Raw genomic sequence first — 27,331 nt, 5'->3', positions numbered from 1 at the left:
CGACTTGTTTTCCCTCTTTTAAGGTTGGCAAGAAATAATGCTTACCTCTTTTATGTCCTTCTTGCTTGTTTGGAAAACTTGGCCAGAACTAGTTGCTGCAATTCTTCTATAAACATTGAACAGATGATGATCTTCTTCACAGTAACCTGTTGTTAGGAAAAATATCTGAAAATTGATTTAAAAAGAAAAAAAAATAAAGGTAGCTATTTGTTTATTGAAAATAAAATTTGTTTACGTTATAATCAAATATAATCGAAAACAAAGCATGGGAAACCCTAATTATGAATTGAGTCATTGCGTTCACTTTGTCTTCATGAAAAGGTTTTTAGGGGAATAGTTGCCGGTGTCTTAATATTTTCCTGGCCTTCTCCAAATCTTTATCCGATTGGACCGGAACTCTGGCCAGCTTTTTTTTGTCCAAATGAGACATGTCGAGCTTTAAGGTGTTAAATGAGAAATTCAGAAACAGTGGCTGGACTTTTTGAGCTCAAACCCACGTATGTTTTAACAGTACGGTCATTTTGAACTCCCTCGACTTCCCGAAGACTTATTGTAATTTTAAAGCGATCTCAAAGAATTCTCCGCACTTCTAATTCATTCTGTGATATCTCTTCATCGTTATCTCCCACCTTGTTCACGATTACTTCAAGACAACAGCCTTGCAAAGTCACGTTAGTTAGTACAGTAAGCGCTTGAAATATCGGTGAAAACGTTTGCCTTCTTCCCAGCTACATCTACGCGTACTCTTCATCTTGTAAACTCATTCTGATTTAATAAATAAGTGAGACATTATTTTTTCATTCTAAAGAGTTTTTTTTGCAAAACTTAATTCTTTTCTCTACTCTCAGAATAAAATGATTGTTTTAAAGAAATTTTGGTTCTATTCTAAAGTGCTACATGAAGAGTTTAGAAATAAATTAATTTATATTTCAAATAACCGAGGTCGTCAGTTTCTATGGTTTGCTACAACAGTAAATTCACAGAAAATTTTGTCTCAGTATTTAATAATTAATTCAAGTCATTTTAATCGACTTGTGATAATTTTGAGGTTAAAATATTTATTATCTACACATATTTCTTAGACTGTGCGTATCTGCGATTGAGTGCGGCGAACCAAAGTCAAAACTCGGTTGTGAGTGACAGTGTCAGTGCGCTGTGGTTTTTGTGTTTGTGTAAGGATATTTTCCGAGAATCGCCAGTCTCCCCCATAAACCGTAAGAAGTTGCATTAGAGGGAAATGTCGGCAGACAGCGGGGGCCAAGGGCCCCCGGATAATACTAGCAAAATTTCAGATAAGTCATCTTTTAGAAATGCTAATATTAACCCAAATGTTTCTAACACAATAATCGATCATAATAATAATACTAGCTTACTTACTAACATGATGGAAGTAATAAGTACCAATACTGATAGCGACAATAATACTAATAAAAGTACTCTAAAGGCTAATAAACGCCCGAATGAGGAAAATATTGCATACAGTAAGTCAAAAGTTCATGTACAAGAGGCTAACTCAGGTACCCTAAAAGATAAAAATGATTACGTGAAAAATGCACTAAAAAATAGATACAAAGTAGGCGATAAAGGTCCCTTGACCTTTATATTGTGAATTTAGAGAGCAATAAGGGTAATCTGGGCAAGGTTCATCGTATGGCAATAGGAAAGTGGCTGCTAAAGTCATCTATGACCTGTAAAGACGATATATTGAACATAGAAGTGACTGGTAAAAACCGAATGAAAATAGAAACTAATAGTGCCCGAGCAGCCAACGAATTACTTAAGTTGGAGATCCTTAAAGAAAGGGAAATTTCAGCTTATATTCCTAACTTTAGAATTCATTGTACAGGGGTTATTAGAGATGTCGATATTGACTTAGAGGAAGAAGAAATATCGGAATAGGTTCCACCCCCACCCGAGTAAATATTTAAATTATGTACCTGAGGATGTTTTCTTTGTATTAAATATATTATTTCCTCTTCAAGTTCATAATCTTTAGCGTACGCATCCGTGAACACATAAATTGGTGAATATGGTCTAGACATGTTGATTGCTTTAATCACACCGCCCAAACTCTTCTCTGGACAATCGCCGCCATTGTTAACATTTACTTTATTTATAACATTTATGAAAAGATTATGATCCTTTGTACGTGTTGGTGCATTAGGAATGTCTATAACAGCAAAATCAAAAGTATGAATAAAATAAGTAAATAACAAATTGCATTTCAAGTTTCGTTCTAAAAAAGTAAAGAGATAATGTTCCTTAGGAGCATGACTATGGATATTAGATTAGATTAAATCCAGGGATAAGTATGTCTCTTCCAGCCAAACGATGGCTTATTGAACTTCCCTTAAAAAAGATCCATTTCCTTTAAAAGATTTTCACAAACATGTGACTTTCTCCTCACCTAATTCTATTTATGAAAGCCGAAATTGAATATGCAAGTATGCACAATTGTTTTCTTAAAACGAAGCAATTATTCTTATTATTATTTTCTCTTAATTTTAGTAAAAGAAAGGTTTTGTAATTGGGCAGATTTTTCGAGTTCCAGATTACGTTTCAAGACTTTGAGATTTAAGATTTCTATGACTCCAGCGAGTATTGGAAGGATGATTTTTTTTTTATTTGTATATGTGTAGATATATAGATCTATAACTTATATTTAAAACATTAGAGCCGGAAAATAAATTCAATTAATGGCGCTTATGGAGAATTAGTTGGGTAGATTTTCTTTAAAGTACCATTTTCCCGAATACAGGATACCAAATCTTGTGAACTGTTAAAAAAAGTTGAATGTCGTGAAATCGTGGTGAATAAAACAACAAAATCTTCTTTCCTCAAAGAAAGACTGGTTTACGTTCTAGTTTTACAGTAAACTAAGTAAACCCCCTCTTCACGACTTGATATTTTATTTATTCCAAACATTCTCTGCACCATCTACCCATTTAACGAATTTCGTATTAAAAAAATACAAATTAATTTTTTACTTACTTTCATCATGAAACGGTACAAAGACGTAGTCATAAATTGGCCGGGTCGGATTATCCAACATGGAATTGGCTATCTTAATTGCTTGTTCCTTCACCTGTCGCAATTCTGGACCCATAGAGCCTGTGGTGTCGAACACAAAAGCCAAGGTGATACCTTCTTTATCTTCTTCAGAATTATCTCCATAAGTTTCTTCATCCTTTAAATAATCTTCAACTTCTTCTTCGAGTGCGTCCAGCTTTTTATTCAGTTTTAACGAACGTTTATTTCTTACAGAAAAATCTGTTGGCAGTTGACCTCTCATGAAGGAAGTGTGCGAATGAGGTGATTGGATATTTCTATTTGATCCTGGCTGAAGATGTTGCGAGCCTAAAGACGACGGATTTCTTTCATTTTGTGCATAAATTGGGCGAGCATTTTGAATTTGGAATCTTACATTTGGTCCATTGCTATTTGCTGGCCATGGATGATAAACATGGGCATTTATCACGTCTGTTTTTATTGGTACAAATACCACGGATTCTGGCTTTCTTGTTGTTGTTGTACGTTCTGGATGTAATGTATGGATGCGATGAACGGGTATGAACTGTGAATGGCTGGCAGAAGGATGGTGTTGTTGTATTTGAAAGTGTAGCTGACCTTGTGGACGAACTTGTGGATAAATCTGAATTTGTGGACCAGATTGTATATGAGGACGTACTTCCAAATGAGGCTGATGTACATTTGGATGGCTGAGTCCATAACCTGCAGGATTACTTGGCAAATTAGTTCTGTATACTTCTTGTTCAACAAAAAAACATTGTAAACCACGATGACCCATTAAACAAACTGGTACTCTTTGTTTTTCTGCTTTGTGTTGTGGATCACTTGAACCAGAATTCAAAGGATAATTTCTATTGTCAACCGGCCGAAAAGCTGGTTTATTCGGTTCAGTGACACTAATTTCTTCAGCGGATATATCAAATTTAGCTTTTGGATCTAAAGTTATTCCATAGATTTTAGTCGGATCGAATTTTTGTTTATGATCAGTTTTAAGACTTGGCACTGTAGTAGTTGCAAGTCCTTCAGCTCTTTTAGTGGATGGCTTGGTAGTTGTGACTTGCTCAATAGGGGGTTTAGTAATTTGAAATGAGATAATTGGTAACTTAGTAGTTGCAATATTACTGACTGTGCTAGCTCCAGAAGTTTTTCGAATAGGTTTACTAGTGATCGTAGCATTCTTATAAATATTAGGTTTTTCAGTTTGAAATAGCGATTTAGGAAGTTTGGTCACATTGGGTGAAGTTATATTCGTGATTTTCGGTGGACTCGATGTAGTTGTAGCCAACGTCGAAGTAACTTTACTAAAATCACCTATGGCAGTTCCCTTGGAAGTTGCTGTGGTAGATTTTGTCTTTGTACATTTTGCAGCAGTAGTTGATTTAGTTTTCGCTTTTGCAGATGATTTTTTAGTATTAGGAGAAGCACTAGTGGTTGTGTATGTATTATCACGAGGAGTTGTAGTTTCTTCAACAAAGATGGCTTTGGTAATTGTAGCTGTAGTCTCGGTAGTAGGGGTAGTACCTATGGTACTTACAGGAGTTGTTTTTATTGTAGCTGTAGACCCAGTAATACTTTTAGGAGTCGTCGTTATTGTAGGAGTAGTACCTATGGTACTTTCAGAAGTTGTTTTTATTGTAGGAGTAGTGCTCGTGGTACTTTCAGGAGTTGTTTTTATTTTAGTAGTGCCTGTGGTACTTTCAGAAGTTGTTTTTATTGTAGGAGTAGTGCCCGTGGTTCTTTCAGGAGTTGTTTTTATTGTAGGGGTAGTACCTATGGTACTTACAGGAGTTGTTTTTATTGTAGCTGTGGTCCCAGTAGTACTTTTAGGAGTTGTTTTTATTGTAGGAATAGTACCTGTGGTACTTTCAGGAGTTGTTTTTATTGTAGCTGTAGTCCCCATAGTAATTTCTGGAGTTGTTTTTATTGTAGGAGTAGTGCCCGTGGTTCTTTCAGGAGTTGTTTTTATTGTAGGAGTAGTATCTGTGGTACTTTCAGGAGTTGTTTTTATGGTAGAGGTAGCCCCCGTAGTACTTTCTGAAGTCGTCTTTATTGTAGCTGTAGTCCCTGTAGTACTTTCTGGAGTCGTCGTTATTGTAGGAGTGGTGCCTGTGGTACTTACAGGAGTTGTTTTTATGGTAGGGGTAGTCCCCGTAGTACTTTCTGAAGTCGTCTTTATTGTAGCTGTAGTCTCAGTAGTACTTTTAGGAGTCGACGTTATTGTAGGAGTAGTATCTGTGGTACTTTCAGGAGTTGTTTTTATGGTAGGGGTAGTCCCCGTAGTACTTTCTGAAGTCGTCTTTATTGTAGCTGTAGTCCCTGTAGTACTTTCTGGAGTCGTCGTTATTGTAGGAGTAGTGCCTGTGGTACTTTCAGGAGTTGTTTTTATGGTAGGGGTAGTCCCCGAAGTACTTCCTGAAGTCGTCTTTATTGTAGCTGTAGTCCCTGTAGTACTTTTTGGAGTTGTTTTTATTGTAGGAATAGTACCTGTGGTACTTTCAGGAGTTGTTTTTATTGTAGCTGTAGTCCCCATAGTAATTTCTGGAGTTGTTTTTATTGTAGGAGTAGTGCCCGTGGTTCTTTCAGGAGTTGTTTTTATTGTAGGAGTAGTATCTGTGGTACTTTCAGGAGTTGTTTTTATGGTAGAGGTAGCCCCCGTAGTACTTTCTGAAGTCGTCTTTATTGTAGCTGTAGTCCCTGTAGTACTTTCTGGAGTCGTCGTTATTGTAGGAGTGGTGCCTGTGGTACTTACAGGAGTTGTTTTTATGGTAGGGGTAGTCCCCGTAGTACTTTCTGAAGTCGTCTTTATTGTAGCTGTAGTCTCAGTAGTACTTTTAGGAGTCGACGTTATTGTAGGAGTAGTATCTGTGGTACTTTCAGGAGTTGTTTTTATGGTAGGGGTAGTCCCCGTAGTACTTTCTGAAGTCGTCTTTATTGTAGCTGTAGTCCCTGTAGTACTTTCTGGAGTCGTCGTTATTGTAGGAGTAGTGCCTGTGGTACTTTCAGGAGTTGTTTTTATGGTAGGGGTAGTCCCCGAAGTACTTCCTGAAGTCGTCTTTATTGTAGCTGTAGTCCCTGTAGTACTTTTTGGAGTCGTCGTTATTGTAGGAGTAGTACCTGTGGTACTTTCGGAAGTGGTTTTTATTGTAGGGGTAGTCCCCGTAGTACTTTCTGAAGTCGTCTTTATTGTAGCTGTAGTCCCTGTGGTACTTTCAGAAGTTGTTTTTATTTCAGGGGTAGTCTCCGTAGTACTTTCTGAAGTCATCGTTATTGTAGGAGTAGTACCTGTGGTACTTTCTGGAGTTGTTTTTATTGTAGGGATAGTACCTGTGGTAAAATTGGGAGCTATTTTGCTAGATTTTGTAGTTAGTTCAGAAGTTATGTTGACAGAAGTTGTAGTTTCTTCCGGTATTGTATTTACAGTGCTTTCAAAGGTTGATATTTTCGTTATACCGGCGGTATTTAGCACTGTAGCTTTAGTAGTTTCATATTCGACAATGGACATACCAGTAGTGTGCACCATTGGCGTCCTTGGTAACATTGTGGTTGGTGTTTCTGTAGTGCTGATCGTTTCTTCATCATCTTCATCAAATAAACTACCAAAATCATCATCCTCAGTCGCTTCATTGTAATCAAAATTGTTATTCTCTTTTTTATTACTATTTTTGATCAGGAAATTCCATAATTCGTCTTCATTCGCACCTTTCAATTCATCCAGTACACTTCTTGGAAATCTTGACTCTGATTGTTGATTTATAAGATTGATTTTCGGTGATAGAAGTGTTAAAGCCAACGTTACAATAAATATAATAATTATTTTTGTAAAATATGAACACTTTCTCTGCATTATAAACCTCAACTTTTTATTTTTTTTAAATGTACACAATACACTCTTCACAAATCACTTAACAATGAATATATAATAGAAATTCATTACTTATATCATACTATTATTAAAGTAAAACTATTCCGCACAATTTAGAAAATAGTGATTTAAATAGGATAAAAAATTTAGTTAATAGTATCTACTGATTAAGATATTTACCAATGAACTGAAGCCAACGAAAGGACTATCAGCTTCTACTAGTGACCTATGACTGTGGAGCTAGATAATGAAAGATTTTGTGTGCGTCGTAATAAATGAGATTTGTATGTGTGTTTGATTGTTATTTGAAAATAAAAACTACATTAATATTGATGGTTGTAAATTCCAAAAATATGGCTGAACAATCACTTCGACTTATCGTAGTTTATGGAATTAAATTTTAATAATAACAAATAGTGCTAAAAAGCATTTGATTTTAAAATTTTACGTGTCTACTTTAAAATTATGCACACTATCTAAAAGGAGAAATTAATGCTTTTCTTTGAATCGTCACTTAAACGGAAAACCATACTGACCACTTTGCCCAATCACTTTTATTTGAATTTTAACTAAGTATAAACAGTAAGTACACGAAGTTTAATTTTCCAATTTTACTTGAATCAATATTAAATTATTGATTTAATATTTATATTTATTAATTTAATATTCAAAAAAAAGCAACAAAACTTTTTTGCTTTAAAATTCTTTTGGCCAATATTTACTTGTTTTTCTTCACTTAGGACAACATTAGGAAATACCTATTTTGAAATCTTATCTATTGTGGATAGCTTATCGCTTTAAAAGGATTTAGCAATAGTGAGATGGAACAACTTTGTCTTTTTGTAAAATCAAAATTTTGTTTATTTGAATATGGCAAAAAGAAAAAATTAAAACATTGCTAGCAAAATATAAGTAAAGTATATAAACATACACTTTCTCTGCATTATAAAACCTCAACTTTTTTTTATGTACACAATACACTCAAAATAATAATAATAATAATAATTTCAATCAAATTAATTATGTTCGTAGATAGTCTGTCGGATCCAGGATGAATAGCAAGCTACCTCTGTGTAGACTCCAGGCAACAATGGTCGTGCACATCCGACACCCCAGCTAACAATGCCGCATAAATAGTAGCGTCCGTTGCTTCTTTTGCAAATCAATGGCCCACCGGAATCGCCCTAGAATTAACATTTTCAGTAGGTATCATATTTCTTTGGAGAATCTTCTTCAGGTGCTTTTTTTTTTGTTTACACTATTTAAAGTAAAAAAATTAGTTGTATCTGATTGTAATTAGACAGGTTCTTGAAAGGCTGTGTCACATGTATTCGATAAATGTTTAAGGGTGTGCAAAAAAAAGTAAAGGGTTTTTCTCCAGTAATAAATAGGATCTGGAGACATTTGAAGAAAGAACAATCTCCTTTAGATCTTAGTGAGCTCAAAAGTTACTCCTCGGAAGGACCAGTTCGCTCAATGAACACCGTGATTAAGCACGCGAAGGTCAGGAGACTGACATAACAAAGTTTAGCTTAACCTTAGCTCAAAATCTTAAAGACAAGCACACTACAGGCAGAAGAATATCATCTTCTTGAACAGTTAAGACTGGAGGCTTATTGCATCAGATCGAAGATTGTTAATGTTTGCCGCAAAGAATTGGATTGCTTGAGAAAACCACAGCAGTCTAAGGCTGAGTTGAGTGCCAGAGCACAAATATAGGGTAACGATATAGGTATGCTCTCACGCTGGAATGGATGAAGATATGGTTAGGTACTGGTTAACACCACTAATTTTACACGTCGTAGCTTACTTGTTTTTCATACTCCTGACGTCTTAATAGTTGACCAGTTTCGAATTTTCATACCTAATCAGAGGTTGATTAATCAATATGTTATGAAGAATTTTACTTCAACTAAGTTTCACACTACACTACTCGTAAGTTTTCCAAATGATTGCTTTGACACCAGCAATAAGAAACGGAAGTAGAGATTGGATTCTTGTTCGCCTCGACCCTTCCTCACCTTCTTGAATGATTCGGTTATAATGAGTTTTTTTTTATCGGACAGTGGAGACACTTGTGCCCTAAATGCATCTTCATCTACAGGGAAGCTTTGGTACTATATTAGAATACTAGTGTATACGCTACAGTTTGTAGATTACTAAGACCAGATATTGTTGGGAAAATAGGAGTGAATAGCTCTCCACAAGATTTATGGACCGATATACTGTATCGTCCAAAATAGAGAGTTGATAGTAGCAGAGGTTTGAAGCAGAAGGCTTTGGTCAATGCCCACAAATTAAAGGCCTGGGCAGGCGTATTTCGGAAAATGGTGGAAGAAGTCAGTAGATAAAAAAATGGTGAGGAAAGTGGCAAAGAATGTGGTTGAAGTCTCCAAAGAACTCTTGATACCCCCAAGAGCCATCCAAACAAGAAGAAGCAAAAGAGAAACAGATAGAAAGTATTTCTTACCTGGCAAGAATCAGTACCTCCTTGTTCTGTACCGCTGCAAAGTTGGCATTCACCTGGTTTATGATTTCCATAGCCAGAAATTGAGAACCATCTTCGACATTTGTACTTATTTATTAATGGTAATGTAACTTTTTGTAATACATTTGGAATTGCTCCGTTTTCTGCTAATCTTCCCCATCCGGTTACAATAGCTAAACCTTGTGGATAAGTAAAAGACACAGGTTAAAATATTCGGAGGAGCTCCAACTTTAATTAAGTTATGGCCTAAAATCGATGTGAAAATGTTGAAAATTAGGATTTCTAGAAACATTGTAAGGTAGAAGTTAATTGTTTGGTATAGCGGATTCGCTTCTTGAAGACTATTAGCCTCGTGACGGAGCAGTTGCTGTTTTTCTATTGGTTTACTTGGACAAGAGAAAACTCTTTTGTTTGGGACCAGAGCTGAATCGCAAAGGAAGATCTGTAGCTCTGAAGGATATTCCAACATGAGATAATTGGTATCCTCAGTGGGATTGCTTCTGTCTGTTAGGGGAGTAGCAGACAGATTGCTGAAAGAATAAAAAACGCTCAAGACATTGAGTTTGCCGCTCTATGTTAGTAAATGAAAGTATGGAAAGAACTTGCCCGGGGAAGTCGACTTAAAGATCTTCGCTGGGGTTCAAGTGCACCTGTGAGAGAGCGGATGAGATTTCTTTGATGGGAAATCCCCTGCAATGTTCTGTGTTACTGGAAAATAACTTGCGATGAAATAAGCGCCCCCTATATTAAAGACATAGGATTCCAGGTAGGAGGTTGTATTCGCTTTTAAAATCTGGTAACTATCCAGGCTTAATGCTCTTCGTAGACTCCTCTTTGCCGTTCCGTACTTTCTTTAAAACCACATGGTTAAGTTGCCCATATCAACTGACTCTACTCACCCTAAATTTGGAGTGCCAGGGGTGAAAATACTAAGTATTTTTTGCGTTGTTAGGTTGGAATGCCCGCTGGGTCGCCAAGATCTTGTGATTCATTGGAACTTGAGATCGGTGTCCTCATTTCGACAAATCTAGTTCAAGTTTAACCAGGATATGAACACTTTCAAGAGAATACTTGAAGGATTTGTAGATCAAGGGTGTCATATGGTAATATAGGTTGACTGTTTTGGAGAGAGACCCTTTAGAAAGTATTTGGGAATGGAGAAAAACATTTTAATTAATTAAGATCCACGTCCACGTTTAAAAATCGTATATTTGCATAAACAAGAAAAAAAAAATCTGTACCAATCGATTACCTTTAAACCTGTGATAAGTTTCTGGAATACAAATTGGTGAAATGTGTACTCCATCCAGTCGTAGTGGTGGATAAACTTGAACTAATGCAATATCCTCTTTAAATTTTCCTTCTTCATAGCCTTTTGTCTCGATTTCAACCACATCCACTCGCTGTTCATAACCTGCGAATTAAGTGTTAAAGTAAAGAACTTTCATTGCATATTTGAACTTTTTAACAATAACCTATGTAATACCTTCAACTTCAAATAGATTGTGATCTCCAGCAACAACGGAAAGTGAATTAAGTGGCCAATCTTCAACACAATGAGCTGCTGTCACAATCCAGGAACTAGAAATAACAGCGCCTCCGCAGATGTGCAGGGCAGATTCATCTTCATCAACACGTTGTATGGATACTTGCCACGGAAATTCACCTGTTAGAAAATTGTAAGTAATTTATATATTAATTTAATTTTAAAAAATTCAGTACGAGAAGCAGGAAATGTCAACAAAAAGGAAAATTTGTAGTAAATTACAAAATTTAAAAAAACTTACCAGTTTCTGCATTTGTTCCGCCCACTATTTTGATTGAATTACTGGTATTAACACCTCTTACACCGCATGGAATTTCATAATCAATTGGACTGCAAAAAATCGTTATTAGTATACTAGGAATCATTTTAAATTATTTCTCTTTAAGTAATATCAAACAGAGTGCTTCTTTTAATAATATAAGAATGTAAATTTATTGGCATTTTAAGTTGCATGAATTTTGTCTCGCTTGCGATAAATTTATAATTGAACATTTCACGTACTTTTAGCTCAAGATGTTTTAACTCTTCTGTAGCGTTTACCAGCACCTTAAGAATGTTTACATATTTTCGTTATGTCTGTATCTTACAAAATAATCATTAAAGTTGTACCAGTAACAGACACACGTTTTGGAAGATTAAATTGTTGCCTGGTTACAAGTGAAAGCGATTCCCTTCATGAGAAAAGTGTACTGTGTCAAAAAGGTGTCTTCAAGTAACCGCTCGGATTAAGTAGCGTATTTTGATTAAATCGGGCTAGGCAACTTAACCTAAAAGCCTGCGAAATTACTAGGTGTTGCTGGGATGTTAAGACCCTTTTTAGCTTTGCAAGTCTTTTTAATTGTTTAAGTTTTTTAAGTATTGCATAAACCTTAAAATTTGTGTTTCTTTTGAAAATCTGCACGAAATTTATAATTTTCGTTTGCGAGTAGTAAAAAAACCAAATCAGTAAATAAATGTTAACACTGTATAATTATTCTAAATGTATACATACATTACAGGAAGAAATACAAATCCAAGATCAATATGCGATAAATTGTGTTCATTTGTTTGCATAAAATTGTTGGTTTTTTCCAAGGCGTTATTGGCTCTTTTTGTGACATTGTTTGCTTTAACATGCTCTAAAATAAACAAACAGTGTGAAAAAAAATTATATTAAAAATAATCATTACTAAAAAATTAAAATAATTTACCAAAAGAGTACAAATTTCCTAATAGAAAAACAAGGAAAAATCTTCCAATATAGATAATATCTGTGAGCATTCTTTCTTAATTTGGTTACCCGCTCTAATGATGGTTCTTATCTGGAGAAGAAGCAATTATAGTTTTCCACTCACTGAGGTAAATGTGTGATTTTTGTTGAACAAAACATCATCTAAAATGATTTAATAATTAAATCTAACTGTGATAGTTCCCCCTTATACGAATCGTTAATATGCCTAAATTAAAAACTTAAATCTCGTGTTTTCAAGAGAGAGAACAAAAAATTGATTTAAACATTGTCATAACTTTATTACTTTTTTAAAGTTCTAGCTCACAAATATTCTTCAACCTCGGAACATTTAAGTCATATTTCTTATAATTTTAGAAACAATTTACTCACTCCGCTTTACTCTCACTTTTTGAGATAGTCCGCTTATATACACATATAAAACTTTAAAACTGGTACATACTTCCGTGGTTCTAATGATTAACTAAATAAATTCCAAAATTTCCCTTGCACTAGGAATATGGTAAGTAATATGAGGGGGCCTCTAATCTGATTTACAAGTAACGTAAAACATTATTTCACTTTGAATTTTTTAGCTAATAAGGACTTTTTAAGAACTAAAGATATATTGAAATAACTATCTTAATCTTAAAATTTATAAATTAAGTACTGTTCCAAAATATTGAAATAGTGAAAGATATTTCAATGTTGAAATATTTTAATTTTTCAGGTTCTTCATGTCAATATCAATTATTAATTGTTTTCGGCTACTTTTAGAGATATTAAATATACATTAATTGTTTTAAACTTATTTCTTAAGGCAATTCTGACAGAATAAAATTTTAATTAGCTTTTATTGATTATCTTCTGCATTTTTCTTGTGTTGGTTACACTGCTGCCAGCTGTACAAGTTCAATTCAGTAATGTTTTAAGTGAGGTAATATTTGAATTGTCTACAAATAAAATGTGAAGACCCTAATAATTTTTTTAATTTATTTAATTCAAATCATAAAATATGATGTTGTGTGCTTAAAATTATAAAACATTTTTTCGTACTGTTCACAAGTGTATAGTTTACTTCTAAAGAATTTCAAGACAATGATTTCATAGCATCTGTCTATTATATCAGTCAATTTTTTGAAATTTTCTGTAAACTGCACTCACTTTTTATTTTTATTTTATTTAAAATTTTCCTTTAATTTTGCTAAATTTCTTTTTCTTTGAACCTTCAGTAATGTCTACGTCTGGAGGTCCACCTGCAGATGACGATGAGTTAACTCTGCCAAGAGCTTCCATCAATAAAATGATAAAAGAGATTGCACCAAGTGTTCGTGTTGCAAATGAATCCAGAGAACTAATTTTGAATTGTTGTACAGAGTTTATTCATTTAATTGCGTCAGAAGCTAATGAAATTTGTAACCAAAGCAAGAAGAAAACTATTAACGCTGAACATGTACTCAAAGGTAAATGAAATTTTCTTAAAAAGTCTTATAAGATTGTTAGGGAATGATGAGAATCATTTTTTATTGAATGCTTTATATTTGCTTATAACACATAAAAGATTGAGAGTCACAAAATCTCTAATTTAACCTAATTACATTCAGCTAAAAACTTCTTTCGATTCTCTGTTTTTATAGACGTAATTAAACTGTGTTCAATTAATTCTTAAGCTTAACCTGTTGTTTGCCACGATTTATGAAAAATTTCTCATAAATATATAAATTTCACGTATGCAGTTATATGCTACAATGCTTCAGATTGGCAACATATATTTATTTTTCAGTATGGTACCATTCAAGCATAAGAATTGTTGCCAAGTACATTATTATGTGAATCCGTTCAGTTTACTATTCAATCGTGAAACTAATTACTTGCTGACATAGCTTTATTTCTTTACAATTTTTGTTTTTGTTTGTTTAGCGCTTGATAGTCTAGGCTTTGGTGATTATCGTGCCGACGCAGAAGCAGTTTTACAAGATTGTAAAGCTGTCGCTGCAAAAAGAAGACGCCAGAGTACCAGATTGGAGAATCTAGGCATTCCAGAAGAAGAATTGCTAAGACAGCAACAGGAACTTTTTGCAAAGGTATTTTTCTTTGTGTTTGTATAGGATTCTTCTAATAAGTTTCGACCGGGAAGGTAACTAATGCTTTACTTTGAGTAAAGGTATGTAATACCTTTTCCTTTTCGATTTTGACACGTTAGCAGGAATGACTTTCTAGGCAATGTGAAAGCTTCTAAACCAAGGGCATCCTGCCGTTCGTTTAAGCCCTAAATTCAAGGACGATGTAGGCCCTCTTAAATTAGGCAGCACTAATATCTCTAGGCCATTATTTCGACCTATTCCTTACAATATCTTCATCAATGTCATTGCAGTTGCTTTGTTTTCTTCTCGATGACTTAACTTCGCTCACAACAGAGAATAATTCATCCTATTCACCTGCCTTTGCTGGGCTTTTATAAGCTAAATCATCGCTTGCGGTTTACTCTTAGCAAATTCTATCACAAAGCTTTCTCAGCCTACGTCCAGTCCTGTCAAAACAATCTGAATAAAATCGCTGAATCTTGGATGTCATCTTTACTGGGAACTCATTCCAATCTTAACTTAGAACAAAGGGATGTTTGAAAAGGTACGATTTAATGGGAAATATAAAAGATAATATTACGATAAAATGGAAGGTATTGGCTTGGCAGTAATTCACTGAGCTGCCCCCAGTGAAGCCAGAGATTCTGGATTCGAGTCCAGCAGTAGACTTTCACAGTTTTATTTTTATCTCTTACTTCTCATACTCGATGATGGAGTGATGTCAGTGCACTGAGAAAAAAAGCCCTGGGTACCTAAATGAACTGAGATGTTGATGTGCTTAAAATGAAAAGAAAAAAGAATTGAACTATCATCACATAGAAACTTCCAGGCTAGTGATGGTGCAGAGGTTTTCCTCTCAAGTGCCATTTGAGTGCATTGTATAAAATTATTGAGTATTAAATATTGGTAAGGATTAAATATATGTCCGAATTCGCCATTTTACAGAAAATTTGCTGACCAAAAGTACATTTCCTTGAATAGGATTTTATTTTATAAATCCTGTATTTCAGGCAAGAGAAGAACAAGCCCAAGCTGAGCAACAACAATGGCTACAACTTCAAGAAGCTGCAAGATTGGCGTCTATGCAGAAGACTGAAGACAGTGATCCAGAAGATTACTCATAATGGAATAATACAGCTCCAAAAAAAAAAAGATGTTGGTTACCTTCTTACTTGTATCTTATCTATTTTTACCATAACTATTCTTCAGTTCTTCTTAATTTATTCCCACTAAGATTTTGATTTTTTTTTTTGTGGTTTTTTATTTTATTCTTTTTTTATTTTTATTTATTCATTTTTTTGCAAATGATGAAAATGTATTTTTTTTTAAAGTAAAAAATTTCAACAAATAGAAAAGAATAATTGTAAATACATAATGTATAAGGCATTTTTTAAATTAATAAAAGTAAAATGAAAAGTTTTGTTAAAATAAAAAGTTAAATAAGTAATAAAATCCCAGTTTTATTTTTTAGTGTTTTGATGATACAAGGTGCTCCTTGTACGAGTAGTAGACAAGGTGTTGTGTTGGAGAGAAAACCATAACCTAACGGGCGACGGTGGCGTACGAGCTATTGATCAATTCTGGCAGTAGGGCTTGTTGAAAAAACTTAAATAAAGCCTCTCCAACTTACTAATTTCTGGACCGATCCACGTTTGCCGCGTTTCTCAGGGAGTGATGAGAGCTATCTACAATTCCTGTTATGTCGGGTGTTACCCAAGGGAAGTTCTACAAGCTTCTTTCCTTTTTTCATAGTCTACTCTTCTGATTTTCCATCAACCCATTATACAATTATTTTCTGAAATCGCTGATTCATATGGCTTTTCCATACTCGCACCCTTCGATTCGATTCAGCTAATCAGCTAGTAGCTGTTTTTCGTTGCGACCACGGAGCTCCAACTATCGATTAAATCAATTCGTCAACTTATTAATTGTTAATAATTTATTTCTTACACAAAGTTTTTATAAAAAAATATCATTTTCGTAATATAGGATAAACTAAAAAAATTTACTTAGTACAGTGTGTACTTCTGGACAACCGATAATGATGCAAACCATTACAATTTGTGCAATTTTTTTAATAAAACTTTTGTACAAAACAGTAATGATTTTGGAATTCAACTAATTTTACGTTCCTGTAACAGAGAAATCGACAGCCTCATCCTTCCTGCACTTAACGTCTCTTTAGTTGCGCAGGGTGCAACCATTGTTCTTTACTTCTCTTTACATTGTAATTTGAGTCAAACAAGCTTACACCTTAACAAAAAAACGATTTGCAGACAATAGTGCTGCTACTGCTACAAGCTGACCAAAGCTCAAAAACAGAACTCAAACAAATTGTGACTTACTTTACTGTTCCATTGTAAAAAAAAAAAATTAAAACTATCAATTTAAGAAATTATAGAAATTTAAGATATTATAAAAGTTATCTAGTTTTCAGATAATTAGAAAATGAGATATTTTGGCTTAAATTTTAAGAATTTAATTTGAACTACAATAAATTTTAACGCCTGAATGTTCATTTTTATAGTGTTTATTCATAACTTCATAGCTTACACAGGGGAGAAATGAGCACAATTTTATAGTTTTCTGATGATTAAAGTTCGAAAATTTTTGAGAAACTGAACTGGAACACTATTATAGTTAAAGATACAAAAGCAATTTGTAAAGTCACTTTTTTCTTTTAGTTCTCAAATGAATTTGGGGTTGTAATTATAATTAAGAACTAGAAAAGAAATGAAACTTATTTTAAGGAAAAATTTTCCAATATGTATACCTTACTAAAAGTATATGAAGTCCATTTAAGTGTTGAAACATTATCAGTATTTTATACTATTGCGCATCTGTTTCGAATTCTCGCAGATACTTTTGAAAGAGCTCGTTGAATGGTTTAACTCCGTAGTGTAAGGTTGCATATTAGCCAGTTAAGCGTGTTTGACGTGTATACTCGTTGTGAAAAAATATAAAATTGTCATTAACGATAAAATACAATAAGAATATTATTTGGTGGGATGTTTCCTATATCTTACCAATAGAACTGCCAAGTATTTTATACGGTAGGAGATAGTCAGGCAAATGATAAATGGTTGGTACATGTTTGGTTCTCCGCATTAGTGATTGGGGAATTACGCACACGAAAATAAAAGCTCTCAACCCTTGTGCAAATGCCATTTTTTACCTCTTAGATAGAGGTTCAGACCTCAGTACGAGCATAATTTTATTTTGCACAGAATTCCAAGATCTTTTCTTCCTTGCAAAAAAAAGCTCTTGTGTCCCTAGTTAACTAGAGCAATGCATACGGTGAAGCGGTGCAAGATTTTGAAAGAGCACAAAATGCTCTGGTAATCTGTAAGCTCTAGAAAATTGCAGAAAAAGTCGATTGCAGTTACTATTACGACTTTGTAAACTTTTGGTTGTTTTGCCCTGTGTGTTCGACGTGTATACACCTCATTGTCTGATTTTAATACCGCACACTGTGCGGGTTTTTTTTAAAAACTAAATTCCACGCTTAACTGGTTAAGACCTCATAGTTTCAAACGTTTCCTAGGAAAAGGGACATTTAGAAAAAAACAAAACATTTGTTTAGATAGTCCATCCATGTGATTTACTGTTCTTTATATTTAAGTAAGTTGGTTTTATATTGAGGTAGTTGATTTTTCCGTTTACTATAATGAAGTTTCCTCATCTAGTTTGCGGTAAGTTACTAAATTAAAATAGATTTTTCCACTTGCTTCTACCAGGAAAACCAACTGTAGGTTTTTATTTTTGTTTTAAGGTTGTACTTCGCAAAGATGGAATGTAGCAATACAGTGTTTTTTTTCTATTGTGGTCTCATACATGTTGAGATTCAGTTTTTCTTTGACCATAACCAAAATGACTGTAATACATGGAGCAAAGCAAGATCCATATTACTGCACATTTATCGAAAAAGAAGAACTAAATACAACTGAGAAGGTAAATTTTTGTAGCTTTTTGGTATAATGGATAGATACATAGATTGGTCATTGATTGATTGATTAATAGAGATAGATAGGTAGAGAAGAGGTAAAAGATTGGTAGTTTTAGGAAAAGATATGTGTGGAAAAAGTTAAAACTATAGGAATTGAAAACTATAGAAAAAAGTGGATAGATAGATTGAATAGATAACATTTCCTGTTCTTAACATCAAAATTGGTACAGAATAGTGTAAACAATAATTTTAAACCATGTAAAAGTCTCATTTAATTCGTAATACAATTTTTCAGTCAGTCTCTTTTGAGTTACTATATTGTCGTGGCAATTTTGTGCCTTTTGCACCTTCTTTATCAAGCTTTAAAAAATGAGGAATATACTTGCCGCCAGAACATAGCACCAAAGTAATTTGAAAATGCGGATATTGTTCGCGACAGCTCTTTTAATCTCTAAAACTCTCACTTTCACTAATCAATTTTTGATGTTTACATTGCTTTTGTCGCATCAGTTCATGAGTCAGCCATTGCTGAGTGGAACAGCGCGAAGTAGGCTGTTTTCAGTCCCCTTACCAGTGTGAGTATATTCAAATTATGGTTGCTAAATTTCTCGCACAGGTCTCAAATCTAGCTATAAATGCAATTTATTTTTCAGTGTTACGCCCACTTAGTTTCCGCTTGTTCATGAACCAGCAGCAGATACTCTCTCTCTATAGTAACGACTGTAGCAGTGTCGTCTGCTATTGCAACACTTTTTCATTTTCTCGTGAAAGGCATATCATTTACATAAAGCACGAATAAGATGGTTTCTAAAATCGATCTCTGTGAAACTTCAATTCTCCAAGTCGACATTCATGGTACCAACTACGTTGGAGTTAATTTCTAGGGAACAGTCTCTCTAGCAACAAATAGACACTTTGAAAATCTTTCCTTTCCTTTCTAAAATACGCTAATAACTATTACCATCTTGTTAGGATAACATAAACTCAGACTTCAACTTATATTCGAAACCAGTCAAAATAGAGGTAATTAGTTGGACAGAAAAGAAAAATTATAGATTTTGATGGCAAACCATAAATTAATTTATTGTTTTATTTAAGTTACTAGCTAAAATTAAATTACCGATTAAATTATTTACTTGATTATTTTATTGCAGGTAATGGAATTTCATTGGACAGCTGCGCAACAGGGCAAGCTTCATGCTGCCTTTTTTTGGGGATATGTAACAACGCAGCTTGTCGGCGGAATTCTGAGTGACTTGTATAACCACAAGATTGTGTTCGTATTTGGAATGCTTTCTACATGTGTGTTCACAGCGGCTACTCCTCCGATAACCCGTCGCTTTGGTTGGATTGGTTTAATTGTCTGCCGTATTTTAGTCGGCATGGTTCAGGGTGTTTACTATAATTCCTTATATTCCATCGTTGCTTACTGGATACCTCATAGACAAAGAGCAACCTTTGGTACCCTAATATATACTGGGGGACAATTAGGATATGCAATGTCTATTTTTTTTACTGCTCACTTACTACTAGCATATTTCGAATGGACAGGAATATTTTATTTGTATGCAATTTTAGGAGTTTTCTTTACTTTAATATTCATTTTTACTACCTATTCCTTTCCTTCAGATGTTCCAAAAATGTCTGAAGAAGAGCAGGAAATTTTTGAAGAATACTATAGTGAGCACATTGAGATTAGAAAGGTAAATTTGTCAGAATAAGGGTCAAATATAAAAAGAAATATTTATTTGCTAGGTAACTTGCATACTAAGGAAATTGTAATCATAATTGATTCATTAAGAAATTCAAGCAACAGTTACTAGCAAATAATTTTTTCAAAATATTCAAACAAAACAAGTCAATAGATAGAAATAAAGAAATGCCTGGAAATGAAGTTGTCAACCTAAAATTAGCACACTCAGCCCTAAAACAGAAATAAAAATATGTAGGTTAATTTTTCGTTCATTACCCACTCATACATACTTCGATATTGATTATACTATTTCCATTCGAGACCAAATATCTCGATTTATTTGATTGATTCATACTGCACATGTCACAAATTCTTCATAGTTAAATTGTTCCCACCGTATTTTTAAAAATAATAGTTATATTTTTCTTGCTTATTAGGCACATCTGAGCATTTAAGCGTATTTTGTTAATGTGTACGCTACAGATTATGTTAATGAATGACAGATTTTTAATTTTATAAAACTGTTTCTTTTCGTATCACACACTCTTTTTCTAAAAACATTTTCTTTTTTAGATTTAGGAGATTTTCCCCACGTGTCGTTTTAGCTGCCAATGAGAGTGATTTTTTGTTGTTGTTGTACTTGTGAGATAGATGAGTTTGATTTCTATTTATCCATTGAACTACTAGCTGAAAAATGGGTAAAACTAAGCTTTTCTTCCTTTATTTAAAATTCTATCCCCAATTTCTTTAATGAACTTAGATTGTTTGCAAAAATATTATGTAAAGCTCTAAACCCTTCTAAGTTTTACAATAAATTACCCGAATGGCTAATGTAAAGAATAGCGCCCGGAGGTGTGGCCTGTTTATTTTTGGGGCATGCGCAGTACAGCACAGTTACCGTTGACTTTTTAAACTACTTCCCGCCACTGTTCAATATATTCTTTTTAAATTTCTTAACTTCCCGCTAATGTGCTGTATATAATTTTTTTGAATTTCTTACCTATTTATGTTTAGCGCGCATGCGCAGTACACTTACTACACAGTGCTTCCTTTTCAACGTATTATCAGTTCCCGCTAGTGTCCTATATGTAGCTTTAGGTGCCTTTTTTTTGAAACTTCATAAAAGATGAGCGTTTTGAATTTACAGTTTTTCTTTAATTTAAAGCATGAATGTAGTCTGAGGGAGGATAAAGAGATGAAAGTTTTATCATTTTGAATAAGTGTTGGTTTAATTAGTAATAGAACCATATGTAGGTCCAAAGTGTGGAAGTGAGATGATAAGAATGAAAAGGAGTCATTTTTCCATGGGCGATCAAATGAGAGCTTGGTAAATCTTTACAATAGCCCACGGAGGTGTGGCCTAATATCGAAGTGATTCTGATTCGCTGTTACCATATAACCCGCCAAATTCAAATGTAAATATAAAAATATTTCTTCATTTTATATTTACATTTAAATCTGGCGGGTTATATGGTAACGCGAATCAGAATCACTTCGAATTATTAATTCAAGATTGAAAATTTTATTTAAAAACACCCCCTGATCTATTTTTTTATTTTTATGGGGGCTTCGCCCCCCACACCCCCTCACTACCCAACTAATCCACACACAAATCTAATTTGTAATTCAGACGCATGAAAAACAAAAGAAAAGAAGCCTACCTTATTCAATGCAATCCCTATCCTTCTGTTAATACAATTTATTTACTCCCTTAAATAATGCTCTCATTTGATCGCCCATGGAAGAATGTCTCCTTTTCATACTTAACACACTTCGGACCTACATATCTATTACTAATAAAACCAACACCCATTCAAAATTTTGAAACTTTCATCTCTCCATCTTCACTCAGACTACATGCTTTAAATAAAAGAAAAACTGTAGATTTTAAACGTTCATGTTTTATGAACTTTAAAAAAAAAACGCACTTAAAGTTACACACTGGACACTGGCGGGAACTGATAATACGTTGGAAAGGAAGCAGTTACTAAGTGTGAGTGTACTGCGCATGCTCACTAAAAATAAATAGGTAAGAAATTCAAAAAAATTATATACAGCACATGAGCGGGAAGTTGAGAAATTTAAAAAGAATATATTGAACATTGGCGGGAAGTAGATTAAAAAGTCAACGGTAAGTGTGCTGCACTGCGCATGCGCTTAAAATAAATAGGCCACACCTCCGTGGGCTATTGTAAAGATCAACCGAGAGGAGAGGGTAAGAGAGCTTTATTTAAGGGAGTGAATAAAGTGTACAAACAGAAGGATAGGGATTGCATTGAATAAGGTAGGCTTTTTTCTTTTGTTTTTCATGTGTCTGAATTACAAATTAGAGTTGTGTGTGGATTAGTGGGGCAGTGAGGGGGTGTGGAGGGCGAAGCCCCCCATAAAAACAAAAAATAGATCAGGGGTGTGGGGGCAAAGCCCCCACGGAAAATTTGTAATAATCTTGAATTAATAATTCCAAGTGATTCTGATTCGCTGTTACCATATAACCCGCCAGATTTAAATGTAAATATAAAATAAAGAGATATTTTTATATTTACATTTGAATTTGGCGGGTTATATAGTAACAGCGAATTAGAATCACTTCGAATTAGGCCACACCTCCGGGCGCTATTCTTTACATTTACCAAAGTTTTCCAAGCACTTTTATTTTAAAAACTAAAAAGTGTGTTTTATGTTTTATTTTTGTAGGAATTAAAGAGAATACCAATTAAAGAAATCATAATGAATCGCCACGTATGGGCAATATTCTTTGCTTTTTTTGGACAAGATTGGGGATTGTTTACATTGGTTACTTCCTTACCAACTTATATAAGGACAGTCCTTCGTGTGGATCTTAAAAACAATGGCATGTTGAATGGTGTACCATTTCTTACTGCATTTATAATCGCATTACTGGTTGGAGTCGTAGCAGACATAGTGGAGAAAAAACAATTAATATCTTTAACTTGGAATAGAAAGATTGTGTGCATTACTAGTAAGTATAATTGTTGGTCCCGCTATTTAAGTAAATTGCTTTAATTATTTGTAAATAATAATAAGCTCTTTAAACTAGAATTTTAAGTACAATATCAATAAATATAAATTGAGTACAAAAAACCACTACAAGGTCAGTCTGTGTTCCCTTAGAAGCAGCCAGGCATTTTTAAAAGTATAATGCTCGTACTTTGTTTATTTTGAGTAGGATTTGCATTCTTTTACAAGAGGAAACCTAAAAATTGTACACACATACTAAAATCCAATTTCACTTAAACTATAAAATAGCAAAAACATCTGATTTCAACGTTCACACTTTCTTTACCAATATTTTTATTTCTCAGAAAACTGTTCATTTCACCAAAATGTTACCTTACAGTGAAGCCTAATCCGACCTCTCCCCGAGAAATATCTTTAAAAATAAATTATTTAAGAAAAATGATAAAAAGTTTTTAAATCTATGCATGTGTAATGTATGCATAAAGAGAAACCAAGATTTTCCATTTTCAGGAAAGTGAATAATCCATTGGGTAAGAGGTACTGGTTCAGGACAAATTCAAAGACAAGTCAAAAAAATATGTCTCTAGTGAGCATGAATTTAGGGTAGGGCATGTGCCCGGGGGCTCACATCGCTTCTAAGAACAGGGCGAAATTGGTCGTGCTGTGTATTCATTCCACCACTGGCCTAATTATTCATACACTGAAGCAGAAATCCTATTAATTCCGGCCAAACTAGATGAGAATTCCTAATTATTTATCCTTTAATTTTGCAATCGTAACTGTGAATACATTCCAACTCTGGCTTAATTGTTACACTGTTAATATTATCCAAATCACGCCACAGTTTCGAATTACCTTTACAAAATAATTGGTAAAATAAGGAATTCTCGTCTAGTATGACTGGACATTCTGTGATTTCTTTCTTCATTCTTTAGCCATTTTTCACTTTCTACTGTTCAATCCTAGAAGGGAATTTCTTATTTTTCAGACGTAATTTAAAATTAGACTACCCTGTGACCACCTCTGACTTAGTTATTAATACAAAGAACTAGAAAGCCTAGTTTATCTAGTGAAACTAGATGACAATTCCATATTTTCCCATTAATGTTGCAATCGTAACCCAAACTTCAGGCTACCTTGAGTATACATAAATTTTGAGTTACAATTTCAAAAGTAATGACAATAATAAATAATTCACCTCTAGTTTTAATGCAAAGATTGATACTTCATTGCACTGCCGGCTTCTGGACACTGTTCTCTTGTTACAGACAACACTGTCCATCAGTGAGCTGTAAGAAGTAAGAACCTCCTTTTGGAAGAGGTAATCTAAGAGCCTTTCAGGTGGATTCGAACCCTTTCCCAACATTTATTTTCATTTTTTAGTTATATACATGTAAATTTTGAGTAAAGTTATTTTAAGTAATCTGGTATAATTCCTTCCAGGCACTACAGTCCACTCCTTGTGTTATCTTGGAATCGCGTACGCAGAATGTGAACTAACCCTTGCGGTTATGAGTTTTATTTTTGGTATAACAGCATTAGGATTATTCTATTGTAGTGTGAAAGTAAATATCTTCGATCTGAGCCCGAACTTTGCCGGCACAGTGGGATCCATAGGGCAGATGGGAGGTTGTTGTGCTGGTGTTGCTGCACCTTACATTGTCGGTTTACTAACACCAAATGTAAGTATTAGTGATTCTGGAATTTTAGATTTGCTCAGTGATTTTTTTTTTTTTTAAAAATGAACTTTATTTTAAGTTCACAAACAGACAGAACAGAAGATACACCAACTTAACAGATATCATTATAGACAATAAGCCCTGTAGATGGCCTAAGTGTCCCTAGGTGGAAGGCTCGGCATAATAAATAAATATCTTGACTGAAATTGGCATTTATTTTTTTTATCTTATTGAAATAATGAATCAGTCACCAAAAGCAATGAACGGTAGGTTCAGCTACATTAATAACTTTGATTTGAAACATTATTTTGTGACCACACATTAGCTGGGTAATCTTTACAGGTATTTATTAATCGTGCGTAGATTTATTAAAGCAGTAGCAAACAGAAAACTTGGGATAAGCCTGAGTGAGGTGGAAAAAAATAATTATAAGCTGAACGCCAAGTTTTCGCTGAATCTGTTCCAACAATCATGGGCAGCCGTGGTCTTAGGAGTCCAGTGCCAACAGATGGAACATATTCATCGCATGGACCTAACAGTGGGTAGCCGTGATCTTAGGAGTCCAGTGCCAACAGATGGAACATATTCATCGCATGGACCTAACAGTGGGTAGCCGTGGTTTTAGAGATCCAGTGCCACGGATGGAACATATTCATCGCATGGACCTAACAGTGGGTAGCCGTGGTTTTAGAGATCCAGTGCCACGGATGGAACATATTCATCGCATGGACCTAACAGTGGGCAGCCTGTATAGCTTAAGTCTGGAGAAAAAGGAAGGCTTGTGTGACGATTCTTTGGAGAATAAAAATGCAAGCATTCCAGCTTTAACCCAGTAGCCTATTAAGCTTTAATCTAACAAGAGCCTTACAGACAGAATTGCAGCAGTTACCACTTTAGACCCGTTCTAGGGTTTATTGTAAATTTTCTGACCACCTCCCACAGAATCTAATCTAAATTTATGTCTCCAATTTCTCTGGTTACCTACCATTTTATTTAGAATAAAAATAAAGCTGCAGCTTTTTTTTACATACTTTTAATTTCTCTGTGGATTCGAACCACTAAAAAAACCCCCTTGGTTAGAGCTTACCAGCTGTTATATACGTCCCAATGTAGCTCCACTGTGAAAGCGCTGTTTTTGATACATTAATAAAAGCCACTTGTTTTTTTTTATTCTTTCCGAAAAGATTTTGAATAGGTTTAGTTTTAGGGAATACTTTTCTGTTTATAAGTTTTCATAAAATTGGTAACTGAAATAAAAGAACCACACTTACCCACATTTTCATGGTCTGCATTCCAAATGCCTTACACAAATTTCACATTCAACATAATGTATATTTTACAAACTTAATCTTCTTTTTAGCCGTATAATTACACTTACGCCAAACCATGTACTAATAAAAAAAAGTAAAGGTTGTTTTCAGAGTTTCAGGTCTGAATGGAAGACAGTTTTTTGGATAACATTCGCAATTGTATTTTCTGGAGGAATACTATTTTTTATTCTTGCATCTGCAGAGGAGCAACCATTTAATAATGTATTAAGAAATGATGAGGAAAACTATAGCGATACCGAGTTGCAGTCTTATGTTCCGCAAAACAGTGACTCGTTCAATAATCTGACAGATAGACAGACATTCTAGTTTTGTACCGGCAATATTGTATTAAAAAGTTATTCAATGGCGGCTGTTAACCTTTTCTCTGGCAAACCGTTTTTAATTAATTAATTTAAATTAATAATTTAAAAAAAAAAATGATCCAAATTCTACAGACAAGCCTGAAATCTTTTAGTTTCTACTCCTATATATACCATGGTTTACAGCATTTTCGGTAAACAGAGGATTTTATTGCAACATGAACAGACTTGAGATTTAACCACAACTACTCATCAACTCACCATTTGGCACGTATTGGCTTAGAAATCAGCTGCAGTGGAGGGCAGTATTACAGATGAACTGCCCACTTTCGGCCAACTTAAACACTATACTGACTTACCCAAATCTAAACTTGTATAACTACATTAGGATCTAATAAAATTAAAATATAATTCTCACGCAACCACAAAGACAGTGACTTTAACGCTGTACGTACTAACAGACAAACCAACCCCACTACATAAAAACAAACCTCTGCATGATGGCTGATTTTGGAATCACCACCATAAGGCCAAGAAAGAACAACAAGAAGAAGAAAATCCTTCGGATCATTTTAGTACAACATTCTCGACAACTATCCGGCAGTTCACGTCACAAATTAGACGAAAGGAGTTGCAATTGACAAAAGAGGGTATTGTTTTGCGTTTTATCCCTTCCAAGTGTATCAGGTCTTTATGTTTTAAGTTCTAGGAAATAACTATAATTAACATACAGAATATTATACATATATTTTAACATTTTGTTTTATTAGCGCATTTTAAAAATTTATTATTTCTTTTTTTAAGCTTCAGAATGTTTTTTAAAAAACAAAATTGGTTGGTAAACTGAAACCAAAAAAAAAATTTAAGTTATAAAAAGATATTAAATTTTGTTTTTCAACATTTTATTTAATAAATAATTTAAATTTCTAAATTTATTTATTATACATTTTGTATGATGATTATTATATATTTTTTACTTATCATCAGCAAAGCTCTTTTAAAATCTTATGTATGTAAGGAAAAAAAATGATTTGGAAATTTTTATTTTATAAATGCCAATTTAATTTTTGTTGTAAACATTAAATGCAATTTAATGATATCTCAATTTTTTGTTATTAAAATCCTAAAATTAAAAAAAAAATGCTTAAACAATTTAACAAACATTAACATAAACGATAAAAAAAAAC

The 27,331-nt window shown here is 33.9% G+C and overlaps 4 protein-coding genes across 12 annotated transcripts in view; 2 read left to right on the top strand and 2 right to left on the bottom strand.

The window, feature by feature from the left end:
• Positions 1 to 7,020, bottom strand: part of LOC141452718 (hemicentin-1-like) — a 75,472-nt gene extending 68,452 nt beyond the window's left edge. For all 3 annotated transcript variants that reach the window (XM_074125115.1, XM_074125109.1, XM_074125124.1), the window contains exons 1-3: positions 2,992 to 7,020; positions 1,938 to 2,170; positions 46 to 165 (exon numbers count right to left, since the gene is read on the bottom strand). In XM_074125115.1, the coding sequence (XP_073981216.1) occupies positions 46 to 165; positions 1,938 to 2,170; positions 2,992 to 6,874 (4,236 nt within the window). In that variant the 5' untranslated portion in view covers positions 6,875 to 7,020. The remainder of the gene's footprint in view (positions 1 to 45; positions 166 to 1,937; positions 2,171 to 2,991) is intronic.
• A 472-nt stretch (positions 7,021 to 7,492) lies between these two features.
• Positions 7,493 to 12,808, bottom strand: LOC141452780 (trypsin-1-like). Its single transcript, XM_074125209.1, has 7 exons — positions 12,117 to 12,808; positions 11,918 to 12,044; positions 11,168 to 11,256; positions 10,867 to 11,046; positions 10,633 to 10,794; positions 9,363 to 9,559; positions 7,493 to 8,076 (listed from the first exon to the last, which is right to left on the bottom strand). The coding sequence occupies exons 1-7, from the start codon at positions 12,184 to 12,186 to the stop codon at positions 7,909 to 7,911; spliced, it is 993 nt and encodes a 330-aa protein (XP_073981310.1). The 5' UTR covers positions 12,187 to 12,808; the 3' UTR covers positions 7,493 to 7,908.
• A 107-nt stretch (positions 12,809 to 12,915) lies between these two features.
• Positions 12,916 to 15,633, top strand: NC2beta (negative cofactor 2beta). Of its 3 annotated transcripts, none has more exons than XM_074125240.1 (4): positions 12,916 to 13,070; positions 13,366 to 13,596; positions 14,054 to 14,217; positions 15,228 to 15,633. In XM_074125240.1, exons 2-4 carry the CDS (start codon positions 13,368 to 13,370, stop codon positions 15,339 to 15,341), a joined length of 507 nt encoding a protein of 168 aa, XP_073981341.1. In that variant the 5' UTR covers positions 12,916 to 13,070; positions 13,366 to 13,367; the 3' UTR covers positions 15,342 to 15,633. The 3 variants fall into 3 exon arrangements, with proteins under 3 accessions (XP_073981341.1, XP_073981352.1, XP_073981343.1); XM_074125251.1 differs by having other exon boundaries at positions 13,019 to 13,099; XM_074125242.1 differs by lacking the exon at positions 12,916 to 13,070 and adding an exon at positions 13,106 to 13,282.
• Positions 15,634 to 15,824: 191 nt separating this feature from the next.
• On the top strand, positions 15,825 to 27,296 carry LOC141452765 (putative inorganic phosphate cotransporter). 5 transcript variants are annotated; one of them, XR_012457613.1, is made up of 7 exons: positions 15,825 to 17,909; positions 17,990 to 18,168; positions 19,318 to 19,866; positions 22,551 to 22,836; positions 24,279 to 24,517; positions 24,594 to 24,780; positions 24,878 to 26,077. XR_012457613.1 is itself a non-coding variant. In XM_074125179.1 (6 exons), exons 1-6 carry the CDS (start codon positions 17,885 to 17,887, stop codon positions 26,149 to 26,151), a joined length of 1,494 nt encoding a protein of 497 aa, XP_073981280.1. In that variant the 5' UTR covers positions 15,825 to 17,884; the 3' UTR covers positions 26,152 to 27,296. The 5 variants fall into 5 exon arrangements, 2 of the variants coding, with proteins under 2 accessions (XP_073981280.1, XP_073981288.1); XR_012457612.1 differs by having other exon boundaries at positions 24,857 to 26,077; XR_012457614.1 differs by having other exon boundaries at positions 25,936 to 26,073.
• Positions 27,297 to 27,331: the final 35 nt, after the last annotated feature.

Source organism: Rhodnius prolixus, unplaced genomic scaffold (genome assembly GCF_049639745.1).
Source record: "Rhodnius prolixus isolate KJV_2025 unplaced genomic scaffold, Rpr scaffold_1, whole genome shotgun sequence".
NCBI lineage: Eukaryota > Metazoa > Arthropoda > Insecta > Hemiptera > Reduviidae > Rhodnius > Rhodnius prolixus.
Note: the sequence above shows the minus strand (reverse complement) of the source record. Positions and strands in the feature narration are given on the sequence as shown.

Coding starts and splice junctions, on each gene's coding strand:
- NC2beta (XM_074125240.1), top strand. CDS start 13,368: ATGTCTACGTCTGGAGGTCCACCTGCAGATGACGATGAGTTAACTCTG. Junction 13,597..14,053: donor CGCTGAACATGTACTCAAAG/GTAAATGAAATT, acceptor TTGTTTGTTTAG/CGCTTGATAGTCTAGGCTTT. Junction 14,218..15,227: donor AACAGGAACTTTTTGCAAAG/GTATTTTTCTTT, acceptor CCTGTATTTCAG/GCAAGAGAAGAACAAGCCCA.
- LOC141452765 (XM_074125179.1), top strand. CDS start 17,885: ATGAAGTTTCCTCATCTAGTTTGCG. Junction 19,867..22,550: donor AGCACATTGAGATTAGAAAG/GTAAATTTGTCA, acceptor TTATTTTTGTAG/GAATTAAAGAGAATACCAAT. Junction 24,518..25,935: donor TCGGTTTACTAACACCAAAT/GTAAGTATTAGT, acceptor GGTTGTTTTCAG/AGTTTCAGGTCTGAATGGAA.
- LOC141452780 (XM_074125209.1), bottom strand. CDS start 12,186: ATGCTCACAGATATTATCTATATTGGAAGATTTTTCCTTGTTTTTCTA. Junction 12,045..12,116: donor AGGAAATTTGTACTCTTTTG/GTAAATTATTTT, acceptor TGTTTATTTTAG/AGCATGTTAAAGCAAACAAT. Junction 9,560..10,632: donor AACTTATCACAGGTTTAAAG/GTAATCGATTGG, acceptor CTTATCCACAAG/GTTTAGCTATTGTAACCGGA.